The sequence below is a fragment of the Pan troglodytes genome, chromosome 4, assembly GCF_028858775.2.
Source record: "Pan troglodytes isolate AG18354 chromosome 4, NHGRI_mPanTro3-v2.0_pri, whole genome shotgun sequence".
Lineage (NCBI taxonomy): Eukaryota > Metazoa > Chordata > Mammalia > Primates > Hominidae > Pan > Pan troglodytes.
This window is the reverse complement of record NC_072402.2, coordinates 43,705,265-43,720,226: the sequence shown is the minus strand read 5'-3', so window position 1 is coordinate 43,720,226 and position 14,962 is coordinate 43,705,265. Positions and strand designations below refer to the sequence as shown.

At 39.5% G+C, this 14,962-nt stretch overlaps 1 protein-coding gene across 5 annotated transcripts in view; it reads left to right on the top strand.

Annotated features, from left to right (window-relative positions):
- Positions 1-14,962, top strand: part of PTCD2 (pentatricopeptide repeat domain 2) — a 38,521-nt gene that overhangs the window by 9,907 nt on the left and 13,652 nt on the right. For 4 of the 5 annotated variants that reach the window (XM_063810107.1, XM_009448933.5, XM_063810108.1 and 1 more), the window contains 5 exon segments: positions 974-1,091; positions 4,731-4,809; positions 5,214-5,305; positions 8,041-8,154; positions 12,380-12,454. In XM_063810107.1, the coding sequence (XP_063666177.1) occupies positions 1,080-1,091; positions 4,731-4,809; positions 5,214-5,305; positions 8,041-8,154; positions 12,380-12,454 (372 nt within the window). In that variant the 5' untranslated portion in view covers positions 974-1,079. 5 annotated transcript variants of the gene reach the window in all.

Sequence of the window (14,962 nt, the reverse complement as noted above, 5' to 3'; positions counted from 1 at the left end):
CTCATCATTCTATTATGGTATCATTGTAGTATATGCATTTAGAATAGACTAGCGTAATACTACTCTGACTCCTCGATGATTTTTAGCAGAAGGTAAAAAGTATCCTGTTTTATCATCAGCGCTTCTCCCCAAGGTATTTTAGATTCACTCATTATATGAATCTAAATCTGAAAGAAATATGAATATGAAGATTCTTAATGAATAAGTCTTTCTAAAATCTGATTTATGTGTAATCATGAGGTGTTGATTTTGTCACATATTGTCCTCTTGGTGTCTAAAGCAAAAAGAGTTGGTTATTGAAAGTAAATTTACAGTAGTGATATGCAGTTCTGACTGGCAGACTGGCTGCCTATAGAAATCTCAAGCCACATAGAAGACATCATTATCTTTGAGATTAGCCTTTTCCTAAAACTTAAACATTCAAAACCACATTTAATTTGTTTAGCCAGGTGATCGTAGCCCGGGTGTACCTTTCTCAAGCTTAGAAAAGCAGAGAGTTGCTGTAAATTGTAAATGTGACTGTTGGTTGTCTGCCATCCTATATGAGGATGAAACCAGCCTCCAGGAGCACAGAGCATCACCCCCACTTCTTTCCCTTGTTCTCCTCTGGGTGGGGCCCATTCTGATGCACTTACAGATGCTACTAGACTCCTGCTGTTTCTTAAGGTGTGCTCACACTCAGTCTCAGGGTTGTTTCTAAATTTAGAGAATGATTACAACATACGTTTTTCCTCTGTTTCTTTTATTTTATGTCAGTCTGATTTAAATTCTGTTTACTTGTTTAAATGATTGGTATACTTCTGCACTCCAGGATTCCTGATTGTCCGAAATCTCCATTTCTCCCCCTCCAGACTGTGAGAGAACTTCGTTCTCTGTTGTGTCCCAGTACCTGGCACAGTACATGCCATAGTCTATGTCTGTCCTTTTTCCTGTGTCCTACCTTTTGGCTCATTGAATCATTTTTCATTACCAGGTACCATGCAGAGAACAAAAATTTCACTTTGGGGGAGTATAAATTTGGACCGCTTTTTGTGAGGTTGTGTTACGAGTTGGATCTCGAGGAATCTGCAGTGGAGCTCATGAAAGACCAGGTTATTGTTTCCTAATTGTTTTCTCTGCCAATGTGTGTGTTTTTGGTGATATTGGAAAAGGCATCTCTTCTATGTACATTATTCCTGGGTTAGATTTTCAAAGAAAGGCTGCTGGGGCTGAATGAGCACATCTCTGCATTTTTAAGTTTCCTTGCAGTCAGTTTGTGTGAAGGGGGGTGGAGTAATATAGAACAAGTGTGGAGGAGGTATAGGTACAGATGATCCTACCTTGGATGTGTATCAATGTGGGTTGTACACCTGCTTTTTTAGAGGCTTTCAATAGAGAAGAGCTTAAGACAGTCTCCATTTAAAGACTGACATTCCTATCCTTTACCTGTATTCCCTCTCGATTTTGTATTTGTATTTTTCTGGTTGAAGACTACATTTGGGAAGTGCTTTTCTGTTTTCAAAATACTTTCCGTCACATATTCTGACTTTCTGTTCCTAAAAACAAAAGTAAATAATTTTTACAGCTACTCATTGAATATTTACTATGTCTTCAGCATTGTGTTTAAGTACTTTAAATGTTTCATTTTATTTGTTTCTCACAATAGCCCTGATAAGGTAGATTTCCATTTTGTAGATAAAGAAACTAGGACCTCGAGACATTATAAATTCATTCATTCATTATAAAGTCATTTTGATTACTAGATGCCATGTAGAGAACAGAAACATCACTTTGGGGGAGTGTAAGCTTAGACTGCTTTTCATGAGGCTGTGTTTCCCATAATCGGAAACATTTGCTAAATTTTGGGGCCATGGCTGGCCGCCAGGTACCTTTTTGTATATTTAGGAACTTACATAACAAGTTGAGTTGTTCTTCTGCCTCTTACTCTTTTTTTATACAAAATTTTCTCTGTACATGGTGGGCATGTTAACTCTAGGCTTGCCCCTATTTAATGACACCTGTGTATTAGAAAGATGACCATAATATATTAGTAAGCAGAGAAAAGGTTGTTTCAGAACAGTACAGATAGTTTGATCCTGTTTTTTTTTGTTCCATAAGAAAAGACACATATTAACATCAACATTTTAACAAAATATAAATACATAGATACTGGAAAGATATACACTAAATCACTTTATCTTTAGGGGGTAGAATTATTAAAAATTCTCACTTTTTACTTTATACATTTTTGTATTATTTGACTATTTCTAATAAACATATGTTAATGTTTCAGTTAAAGGAAAACAAAAGCTTCCCACTGTAATAAATCATAGCCATGAGTATGGTGATAAAAACAAAAATAAAAAAGATGAAAGCAAAGGGGTTTTTTTTAGCCTGCTTGTATATGAAAAAGTCACATATAGGTAAATTTTCTGGAGTAGAATGGACAAATTCGAGTAAGTGACATAGGACCTAATCCTGCTTCTAGCTGAACTTCTCTTGTTCCCTACTTACAACCCTGTAGTGTTGCCAGCATGGTAGCCACATGGAGTCATTGAACTGTGGCTAACTCAAATTTACATGTGCTGTAAGTGTAAAATATATGATGGATTTTAATTACTTATTATAAAAAGAATGCAATATATGTTAATTTTTATATTGATTACATGTTGAAATTACATCTTGGATATAGTGGGTTAAATAATTTAGTCTATTTCTGTTTACTTTTTTAAATGAGGCTAATAGAAAATTTAGAGTCACATACATTGTGATTCTAAAATATCCTTGGTGACTCAAAATGCTTTTCCATTGGCTGGGGCTGCTCTGGTGGCTTTCCCTCACGCTTAGAAGAAAACCCAGACCCTTGACTCTGACCTCGGGGGCCCGTTGTGCCATCTCCCCTTTCTCCCTTACTGACTTCACTCTGGACCTGCATGTTCTTCCTCAGCCATGGCGAGCTCACAGCCTCTAACTGGAACATTCTGCATTCTTATCCTTGAGGCTCCCTCTTTGACCTCACTGAGGTCTCTTCTCACAGTGCCTTCCCTGACTACCTTCCATCCATCTTCTCTACTTGCTCTTCATAGACTTTACTAATAGCTGAAATTAATATTTTTTTTCACTTGTCTTATTCACTGTCTTCTCCACCAGAATTTAAGCTCTACTAGATTATAAACCCTAGTAGGGTTTTGAGCAGGGTGTATATCCTGTTTATCATTTCTTTATTCTCAGCACCTAGAACAGGGTCTGCATAGTAGGTGATCAGAAAAGAGTGAACTTGAGCAAGGCATTTAATGACACATTTGAATACCATGTGTCCCATTATCATGGCACACAAAATGTTGAGATGTTAGCAAGATGTTGGTCAAAGGATACAAAATTTCAGTAAGATGGAATAAGTTCAAGGGATTTCTCTGTACAACATAGTGACTATAGTTAATGACAATGTATCGTATTCTTCAAAATTGCCTAAAGAATAGGTTTTATGTACTTTCACCACACAAAATGAGTATGTGAAGTAATGCATATGTTAATTAGCTTGGCTTAGCCATTCTGTAATATATACATATTTCAAAACAACATACTGTTTTTTGGGGTTTTTTTTGGATACAGGGTCTTGCTCCGTCACCTAAGCGGGAATACAGTGGCACTATTATCATAGCTCATTGCAGTCTCATAACTCTTGGGTTCAAGTGATCATCCTACCTCAGTCTCCCAAGTAGCTAGGATTCCAGCCTTGTGCCACCACACCCAGCTAATTTTTTAAATTTTTATTATTTTTTTAAGAGATGGGGTCTTGCTGTATTGCCCAGGCTGGTCCTGAACTCTTGGCCTCAAGTGATCCCGCCTCTCCCTCCCAAAGTACTGGGATTACAGGCGTGAGCCACCACACCTGGCCAAATATATACAATTTTTATTTGTCAATTAAATAAATACATACAGACAAGTTGGAAAAAAACGTTGAGAACCACTGTTTTAGAGAATTATTTCAAAAGGCGAGTAATCAATTCTGTATTATCCGTTGCCAAAAAAAGACCATAGTTGTGTGAGACCCTCCTGCCTTAGTCCTCAAGTATATTTATAGCTGCCATTTCATGTTAATAGCTGGCACCTAGTTTCCAGGACCACTCTGCCAGGGTTAACTGGCTAGTTTCTTTTCTCCTAAGCATGACAGATGACGGTTCCTTAAAGACGTCCTTCATGGTAATTATGAAACCCAGAGATCTCTTACTGTACCTCTCAGCATGACAGCCAAGAGAGTGGACAGCATTTTAACTTTTTTCTTTTTTTTTTTTTTCTTTTTGAGACGGAGTCTCGCCCTGTCACCCAGGCTGGAGTGCAGTGGCGTGATCTCAGCTTACTGCAACCTCCACCTCCTGGGTTCAAGCAATTCTCTGCCTCAGCCTCCTGAGTAGCTGGGATTACAGGTGCCCACCACCATGCCCAGCTAATTTTTGTATTTTTAGTAGAGATGGGGTTTCACCATGTTGGCCAGGCTGGTCTTGAACTTCTGACCTCGTGATCCACCTGCCTTGGGCTCCCAAAGTGCTGGGATTATAGGCATGAGCCACCACGCCCGGCCAACTTTTCAAAAATAAAACCTGGGTATATAAAATATATTAGAGAATTCAGAAGGCCAAATGAGTAAGGCATGCAGAATAATAAGACCTGGCTAGATAACAGACAGTAAAAGTACCTCCTCAATAAATAGTTTTAACTTTTAACCAAACTGTATTGTTCTTCTTCGTTAGCATTTACGAGGTTTCTTCTCAGACTCCACATCATTCAATATTTTGATGGATATGTTATTTATCAAAGGCAAATATAAAAGTAAGTACTGCAATTTCTATTTGCTGAAAAATTCTGCCATGTTTGCTGGCATAGGAATTAGGGGGAAAAATGAGTCATGCAAAAATGATTCTTATATCCCTGATAAGTGGCTGAATTCTGGAGACCTTAGGAAGTTTGAAAACATTGCATTGCATGTCATCCCTTAAACTAAATATCCCAGATTTTACTTATGCTAAAATTGTGAAGCAGCTTTTAAAACATTAGTTCTTCCTGTTTGACCTGATAGTTTATTTCAACATTTAGTTAATTGCTAAATGACTTTGAGGAATAGCTTTTATTTTGTTGAAATACACTTTTCTGTAGATGGTGCTGAACAGATGAGAGCTTTGGGGGCCAACAGTAGAGGAACTCTAACACTGCGATCCACTCTTCACTTTTGGCAGGTGCTTTGCAAGTATTGATAGAGATGAAAAACCAAGATGTGAAGTTCACCAAAGATACCTATGTTCTTGCTTTTGCAATTTGCTACAAACTGGTAAGACTCTTTCCTCTTAACTTTGAGAGCATTGTGTGTAGTCTTTGAGAGAGGATTTTTCTTCTCTCTACAAATAAAATTCAGTTCCTCTGAAATCTGTTTTCCATCTGGTGCAAATGTTTTAATTTTAAATGTTTTTATTTTTAGAAAACTCAAGTTAGCCATATCAGGCAGTTTTATGGGAAAAGTAATTTTTTCATCTTTCACTTTTCTCTGGTGATTGTGTAGATAGTGAGAACAAGAGGCAATGTGTTGGGTTCAGGCTCTGCTTTAAAGTCATCTCGCATGCTGGACTCTGCTAGATCCATCTTCCCTGTTGTCCTTGTCTATGGAAATCTTAGCTTCCTTCATTGCTAAGCTCAAGGACTACTTTGTCCTCATATGTGAAGGCTTTTGTAATCACCGAAACTGGAAGTGATGTTTGTCACCTCCAGATATCCCTTAATTTTGCTCTATTTGTATCACCTCCCTGGTACTTCTGACACAGCTTAATGTACTTAGCAGATGCACGTTCCATTCTCTCCACTTGAGTGTGAGCTCCTTGAGGTTTCTTCGTATCCCACCACCTAACACAGTGCCTGGTATCCAGTAGTTCTTTAATAAACGTATGTGACATGAAAATGAAGTCCAAGGACAGAGACCATGACTTATACGTTCTTTTATCAATACAAAAAATTAGCCAGGTGTGGTGGCATGCACCTTGTAATCCCAGCTACTCTGGAGGCTGAGGCAGGAGAATTGCTTGAACCCAGGAGGCAGAGGTTGCAATTAGCCAAGGTTGCGCCACTGCACTTCAGCCTGGGCGACAGAGTGAGACTCTCTCAAAAAAAAAAAAAAAAAAAAAGTTATTTTATTATTACTGTACCAGGATTATTTCTTGCCCATAGAAACTCTTTCTTCAATGTTTAGTGAATGATCATTGAAATAGTGAAATGATCAATGTTTAATGTATTACTGTTATCATTCGTATCATTTAAACTTTGGAAACCTGGCACACAAAACCTCTTTATACTGAAAACAAAGGAACGCGAAGCGAAGTAGAAGAACATGGGCTGTTGAAAAACTCCCCTGAAGAGTGTAGCAATACCAGTTTTCCAAAACAAGGGGATAGCTGGGTTATAGTGGAAAGAAAACCAAGTGGAAATTGTGAAACTTGGAGTCTAGTCTCAACTTTGGTATTATATAGCTTATATATATGACTTATATAGCTGTGAACTGATCACCTATCTCATTTTACAAATGAGATGGTTAGATTTGGGAGTCAGCAAACTTTTTTTATGAAAAGCTAGATAGTAAATATTTTAGGCTTTGGGGGCCACATATGTCTCTGCCTCATATGATCTCTGCCCCATATTCTTTGTTTTTGTTTTTACAGGCCTTTAAAAATGTTAAAGTCATTCTTAGCTGTAGGCTCCATTTAGCCCAAGGGTCATAGTTTGCTGACCTCTGGATTCAATAATTCTTTCCATTCATACCATTCTATGATTCTAGGAGGCCAAAAAAAAACACCACACAGCACTAGAGCATCACTTATTCAGCATTGTAATTCCCAGCCTTCTTGTCCTCTACTTAGGGATGCCTCCCTGAGTGTATACTGCAATGACGAGAATTTCAATTCTACTTAGAGGCCATGCGCAGTGGCTCACACCTGTAATCCCAGCACTTTGGGAGGCCGAGGCAGGCAGATCACCTGAGGTCAGGAGTTTGAGACCAGCCTGGCCAACATGGTGAAACGCTGTCTCTACTAAAAATACAAAAATTATCCAGTGGTGGCAGATACCTGTAATCCCAGCTACTTTGGAGGCTGAGGCAGGAGAATCGTTTGAACTGGGGAGGCAGACGTTGCGGTGAGCTGAAATTGCACCATTGCATTCCAGCCTGGGCAACAGAGCGAGACTCTGTCTCAAAAAATAAAATAAATAAATAAATTCTACTTAGGAAAGGCCAGAGGACTTTTCTCCCCTGTGTCATGTCCAAGAATAACTTGTTTCACCCAGTGGAGATGAGTTGAAAAAGTGATCTGGTCAGCCAGTACAAATTCCACATCAATTCTGGGAACTGTCCTCTCTCATCCCATTTGAACTCTATTTTGACAGGAGTTGCAACTCCCGTTATGACAGATGACAAAGTTGCACAGCCAGGCTGCTCTCATAAACCTAATCCCCCGCAGCATGCACAAAGGAAGAGGATTTGGTTTTACCACTGCTGTTTTTATATCACTGACATTCTTGGATTTTTTTTTTAAAGGTTTCTGTTTTCATGGGATTCTTTTATAATTTATGTTCAAATTAGTGTTCGTGTTTTCAAATATTTGACATATGAATATTTTCAGATTGGAAATCCCCCAGAAAAAGTTTCCTGGTGTTGTTGAGCCTTAATCAGCTATTTCATATAGTAGCAGGCAGAACCTTTATACTCATAAATTATGGGGTCTGTGTCTAGAAACTAGCCTGCCCAGATACAAAGAGATGTGTATGTTTTCTGGTTAAAACTGCCCCAATTCAGAAAATTGAAAATGAGCTTTAAAAATAAAGTTAATTTAGATTTGACCTGCTAACCTATCAGTAGCCTGGTGTATTTGCAAATAGTCTTTATATGGGGCTTAATCTTTTAAGTGGCTTGAGGGAGGCTCTAGGAAATCCTTACAAAAGGAACTGTAAATACTGAGCACTATTAATCATTTTATTGAACTTAAAGGTTTATAACATTAATCGAACAATCCTGTCTCCTCACAGAATAGCCCTGAGTCTTTCAAAATCTGTACTACATTAAGAGAAGAAGCTCTACTCAAAGGGGAAATTCTCTCCAGGAGAGCATCCTGTTTCGCTGTGGCATTAGCTCTGAATCAGGTAAAGCCTTGTGGTGTACATAAGTAAATTGGGAGTGGCCAGGACTTCATTACTTTTATTTGTCCTTGCTTTTCCTTTTTTCCTTCTGACTGCATCGTAAAGAAGTAGTCACCATAAAGAGACCAATGCCTTTGTTGCCATGGCAACCTATATCTATACCTATACCCACAAAGAATGATTTTATTTACAGTTGGGGACCTAACATGCATTTCTAAATAGAAGGGTAGAGAAATGTCTCAAGTAATTAAAATGAAAATTGCAAGTCATCAGATTACGTTGTAATGTTCTCAGAGAACAGTTTAATTTAATGCTCTCCAAAGTTGAATTAGCCTCAGATGAATGAGGACTGCTGTGTCAGCCCATTGTAGAAATGGGATCCATCACATATTTCATAGTTACATCCAACTACTACTGTTATTTGGATGAGACCTTAGTGATCATTTAGCCTCATTCCCCTGACTGGACAGGTGGAGGTAGCAGAGACCCAGACATAAGAGGGGACCTCCCTGAGGTCATGCCTCAGTGATGAACAGAGTTAGAGCTGGAACCCTGGAACACCATCTCTCTGGAAGAGCCTCTCCTGAGATTTCCTATTCCAGAGCCTAAAAAATACGAAATGCTTTACATGTTTCCTATGTAGTAAAAGGAAATTTTACAGCAGAAAAATAGTAACCAAGCCAGGTTATTTTCCTGGCTGGTAAAATATAGCTGGAGAACTCTTATTATTAATTAGAAATCAAAACATGAGGGTGATCCATTTCCATATACTGCTGGGGGGAGTCATTGAAGGACAAGACAAGAGGTTATACACTTTCCAGGCTTCTGCTGGGCCAAGATCATTTCTTTAACTTTCTAAGCTTCTCTTGCTGTGCAGGGGAATTATTTTGTCTTCTTAGTCTGTCATGAGGTGAGTGAGGTGAATTAAGGTCTCTTTGAAGGCATGTGTTTTTCTTTCTTTGTATAGCTCCTGTAGTTTTTCTTTATTTATGTCTAAGTTACACTGTTTGGTGCACAGATACATCATCACTGTTACATCGTCATTGTGAATCCCTCACTTTAGCATTATAAAGTGCCTATCTAGGTCATGTTTACTGCTTTTGCCCTGAGTTCAACCTTATCTAATATTAATATCTCCACCCCTCTTTTTGCTTGTTTTTCTCTTTGTTTTGATCAGGTTTGCATTTGACCAATATACACCTTTTCCTATCCTTTATTTTTGCAATCTTTCTGAATTGTTTTGTTTTAGCTTTATCTCTTATATACTGCATAAATTTCTGTGTTGCTTTATAATATGATGCTAATCTTTTAATATAATCCATTTATATTAATGTGACATATATTTGATCTTGGGTCTCGTCTGATGCTTTCTGTTTCTATAACTTTTTCTACTCTCTTATGCCATGTGGTTATTTTCTCTAGTTGGTATTTTCGCTCTAGTGGTGACTTTAAAACCATAGTTTTGATTTTCTTAATTATTTAATTCTTTTGACAAGACCTGTTAATTCCCTGATATAAGTAATGGTGAAATTACTATATTTCCTCTGTTTTTCATCTTATTTTCTTCCTCCCCCATCCAATACCCAATTTTAGCTGGTATTTTATTTTGATAGTGTTCACTTTACTCTTAAATGTACTTGATTTGTCAGTTTGAAGTGATATTTTTTGGCCTGCTGATAATAAAGATAAGGAAATGGGAATGCCTTTTCTACCTTTCATCTCTTTCCCTTCTCTTTCTTTCATTAGTATTAACATTGCTTCATTGTCCAGGCATATAACATTTACACTCTGTACTATAGCCATACTCCCCACTTTTGAGTCCTTTGTATAGTTAAATAGGTTGTTTGGTGCTAGTTGTTTTTCCAGTTTTCTCTTTGTTGGCTGAAGTGAGTATTTTAGTAAATTCTTTGGAGGAATGATATCCCCTGAGTTCTTGGTATTTTAAATTATTTTATTTGCCTGTTGTTTTTGTACTTGAACTACAGTTTGGCCAGATTTACAATTTCAAGGTGACATTTGCTTTTCTTGAGGTACTTTTAGGCATTGCTTTTCTGTCTTCTAGTATGGAATATTGGAGAAATCTAGTATGGAATGTGGAGAAATCTAACGCCTGCCTGATTTTTTTCCACTTGATTGACGTGATCTTGTTCATTTTTCTCATTTCTATCTTCTATATCCATGGAAATATTTTTCAATTAGGGTTTCTTCATCGGCCAGTTATTTTCTTTTCTTTTCTCTTTTTTTTTTTTTGAGACAGAGTCTCACTCTGTCTCCCAAGCTGGAATGGAGTGGCGCGATTTTGGCTCACTGCAACCTCCGCCTCCTGGGTTAAAGTGATTCTCCTGCCTCAGCTTCCTGAGTAGCTGGGATTACAGGCATGCGCCCAGCCAAATTTTTGTATTTTAGTAGGCGTGTGCCCAGCTAAATTTTTGTATTTTAGTAGAGACAGGGTTTCACCATGTTGGCCATGCCCAGCTGCTTTTTGTATTTTAGTAGAGACGGGGTTTCACCATATTGGCCAGGCTGGTCTTGAACTCCTGACCTCAAGTGATCTGCCCGCCACAGCCTCCCAAAATGCCGGGATTACAGGCGTGAGCCACTGTACCAGTTATTTTCTTAATTTTGTTCTACTGTGTTCCTTTCCTCTTTTTAAAAATATCATCTTTATGAGTGTCATGTGGTGGTTCTTTTTTGACTATTCATCATTGAAAAGTGTAAGTTTCAGGCCTAACACTGTGGCTCCTGCGTGTAATCCCAGCACTTTGGAAGGGGAGAGGATCACTTGAGGCCAGGAGTTTGAGACCAGCCAAGACAACATAGGGAGACCCTGTCTCTACAAAAAATAAATAAATAAATAAAACAGGTGCAGTAGTACATAGTACATGCCTGTAGTCCTTGCTGCTCAGGAGACTGAGGCAGGAAAATAGCTTGTGCCCAGGAGTTTGAGGCTGCAGTGAGCCATGATTCCACCACTACCCTCCAGCCTGGGTGACAGAGCAAGACTCTGTCTCTAAAAAATAAAAATTCTGGCCAGGTGCAGTGGCTAACACCTGTAATCCCAGCACTTTGGGAGGCTGAGGCGGGCAGATCATGAGGTCAGGAGATCGAGACCATCCTGGCTAACACGGTAAAACCCTGTCTCTACTGAAAATACAAAAAAAATTATCCGGGCATGGTGGCGGGCTCCGGTAGTCCCAGCTACTCTGGAGGCTGAGGCAGGAGAATGGCGTGAACCTGGGAGGCAGAGCTTGCAGTGAGCTGAGATTATGCCACTGCACTCCAGCCTGGGCAACAGAGCGAGACTCCGTCTAAGAAAAGTAATAATAAAATAAAATAAATTAATAAAAATAAAAATTCAAAAATAAAAGAAAAACTTGTTTCTTTTAGACCGGTCATTTGTAGATTCATGTCAGAGAAAGAGAGAACAACAGAGCGGGACACCAGAGCACTGTTCTAGACTAGCAGGATTTTTCTTCATATAACCCAGAGTTTTGTCTACAAGTATGCACAGGCCTCATTTCTTTTAAGTCAACAGAAGTAGGCACTGAGGTGGTTTTTGGTATGCAGTCTCTTCTCTGCTGCTGCTGTCTTAGGAACATACTGTTTCCTATGAGTATGTCTTGCCTATGGAAACGCTTGACTAGCCTCATCTCTGCCACCACAGGATCCACGGAAGTTCTCTTTACTAGTCCTGCGCTCTGTTCTCATCACTGTAAATAGGAATTTAGGTTTTGTACTTCAGGTTGTGCCCTTACCTTTAAGAGCTGTACTGTTGTAGATTCTTTGTGAGATACAGAGCACTGTCTGCCTCTGACTGCTTTCTCCTGAACCCTGCCAGCCTCCATTTCCAATGTTTCTGGCAGTGTTTCCAGCTGTGCTGTGGCTTGAGGTTTCTATGTTCTAATTATGTATGTCAAAGACAGGCTTTGCACTTTGTTCTTCATTCCTATTTTTTTAGAAGCTGATTCCAATAGGAGAAGGGGAAATACCAACTTTATGCCTGCATCTTAAAAACTGGACTCAGGCAGGTTGTTAAAACATTCAACAATATGCGACTGGATGGAGCATTTTATGGAATGTTTAGTTTTGATTTCCGAAACATTTTATCTTTGTGGACTTCAAAACCCTGAGGTCACCTTAATAGGAATATACTGCCCTCTCTAAGTGATCTTTTACAATAACATTAGTTCCTATGATATGGAATATGATTTGTTTCTCTTCCTTCTAGAATGAGATGGCAAAAGCTATGTCCATTTTTTCTCAAATCATGAATCCAGAAAGCATAGCCTGCATTAATTTAAATGTAAGTGATTTCTTTATGGTTTAAGGTAAGCCTTGAAATGTATTATAATAAATGTATTATAATAAAATTATGCCTAAATTTTTTAGCTGTATACAATGACTTGCTCTCCCAAGGTTTTCATTCAAATCAATAGTCATTTATTGAATTCCTCTCTGAAAATTACAGTATCACCCTTGTAAGAAGAGTCAACACAGCTGTCGCTTCCAGGAGTTTGTAAACAGGTTGGAGAGAGGTAGATATGCTCATATATAAGACATGGCTAGATGCCGAAGACATGAGACGTGGCTAAGAAAGCTGTAGATGTAGGGAGGAGGAGGGGATGGAGACAGATCCTCCAGGCCCTTTACCAAGCCTTGAGAGAAACCCATGTGCCGACTGCGTCTTATTGGTAGTACCTAACTCATGGCGTTGTTGCAATTAATGAGCTTATATACTTATGGTACACAAAATAGTGCCTGACATGTGCTAAGCATTCAGTAAATGTTATCTATTGTCATTCTTATTATGTTGCCAGTATGCCCATGGTCCTCTTCCCCATTAACTTACCTGGGCCACCTGGGTCACTTATTTGGGACCTTGTGGTCTGGGTCAGCAAGTGGCTGCACACATATCACCAAGACATGCAAAACCTTAATCCCTAAAACTAAAAGCATAGGAAAAAAAATTATCTCAGATTCACCAGATTCACGCTAATAATAAAGTTTGAGGCATATTACTACTCCCAGAGTTTGAGCAGTGTGTCACAAAACCTTCCTGGACCAATTATAAAAGACTATCTTGTTATTAAGGACACCATAGCCCCCATTCAGCCTGCCCATATTGAGACTCCTTGTATACTGCGTCTACTTGTGTGGGGGGAGTTGCAAAAGAAAAAACTTTCAGGAGCTTATAGTCTCCTGAAACAGTCAAAGGGTTGAGATGAAGAAAACATTTTCAGAAAAATGGAAATGTGTAAGCATTAGCATGACACAAGCTAGGAAAACAAGTCACAATCAATGGAGTATTCCAAGATGAGTAGATGAAGGGGGTCGGGTTGGCCAGCAGGAGCAACGTGAGGGGCCCTTAGGGCGGGAACCTACTGAGCAGTGCTCTAGAGGAGGACAGGACTGTGGGGTTGGAGGGAATGAGGTGGAGGGTGTTATTTGTTGGGATATTGGTTTTGGTGGAGCATCTATTTAAAAGAATATGAACTGTGGCTGGGTACGATGGCTCACACCTGTAATCCCAGCACTTTGGGAAGCTGAGGCAAGTGGATCATGAGGTCAGAAGATCGAGATCATCTTGGCCAACATGGCGAAACCCCATCTCTACCAAAATACAAAAAATTAGCCAGGCGTGGTGGCGCTTGCCTGTAGGTCCCAGCTACTCAGGAGGCTGAGGCAGGGGAATTGCTTGAATCTGGGAGGCAGAGGTTGCAGTGAGCCAAAATTGCGCCACTACACTCCAGCCTTGGCGACAGAGCAAGACTCCATCTCAAAAAAAAGAATATGAACTGTGAATTGTAACCACCTCTTACTAGCTTTGAGTCCTTAGGTTAATTTGCCCCTGGAAACCCCCCAATTTCCTTTGATCTGAAACAGTAATAGTTATTGGGGGAACCTGCCCCCGATAGTCACGTAGGTTCTTTTCTATTTTCCCTAAGTGTCGGCCAGTCTGAGAAATAAAGGGACAGAGTACAAAAGAGAGAAATTTTAAAGCTGGGTGTCCGGGGGAGACATCACGTGTCGGCAGGTTCTGTGATGCCCCGTGAGCCATAAAACCAGCAAGTTTTTATTAGTGATTTCAAAAGGGGAGGGAGTGTATGAATAGGGTGTGGGTCACAGAGATCATGTGCTTCACCAGGTAGTAGAATATCACAAGGTAAATGGAGGCAGGGCGAGATCACAGGACCACAGGACCAGGGCAAAATTAAAATTGCTAGTGAAGTTTCAGGCATGCATTGTCATTGATAACATCTTATCAGGAGACAGGGTTTGAGAGCAGACAACCGGTCTGACCAAAATTTATTAGGCAGGAATTTCCTTGTCCTAATAAGCCTGGGAGCGCTACGGGACACTGGGGCTTATTTCATCCCTACAGCTTCGACCATAAAAGAAGGCCGCCCCCTGAAGTGGCCATTTCAGAGGCCTACCCTCAGGGACGCAGTCTCTTTCTCAGGGATGTTCCTTGCTGAGAAAAAGAATTCAGTGATATTTCTCCAATTTCCTTTTGAAAGAAGAGAAATATGGCTCTGTTCCGCCCAGCTCACCAGCAGTCAGAGTTCAAGGTTATCTCTCTTGTTCCCTGAACATTGCTGTTATCCTGTTCTTTTTTCAAGGTGCCCACATTTCATATTGTTCAAACACACATGCTCTACAAACAATTTGTGCAGTTAACGCAATCATCACAGGGTCCTGAGGCGACATACATCCTCCTCAGTTTAAGAAGATGACGGGATTAAGAGATTAAAGACAGGCATAGGAAATCACAAGGGTATTGATTGGGGAAGTGATAAGTGTCCATGAAATC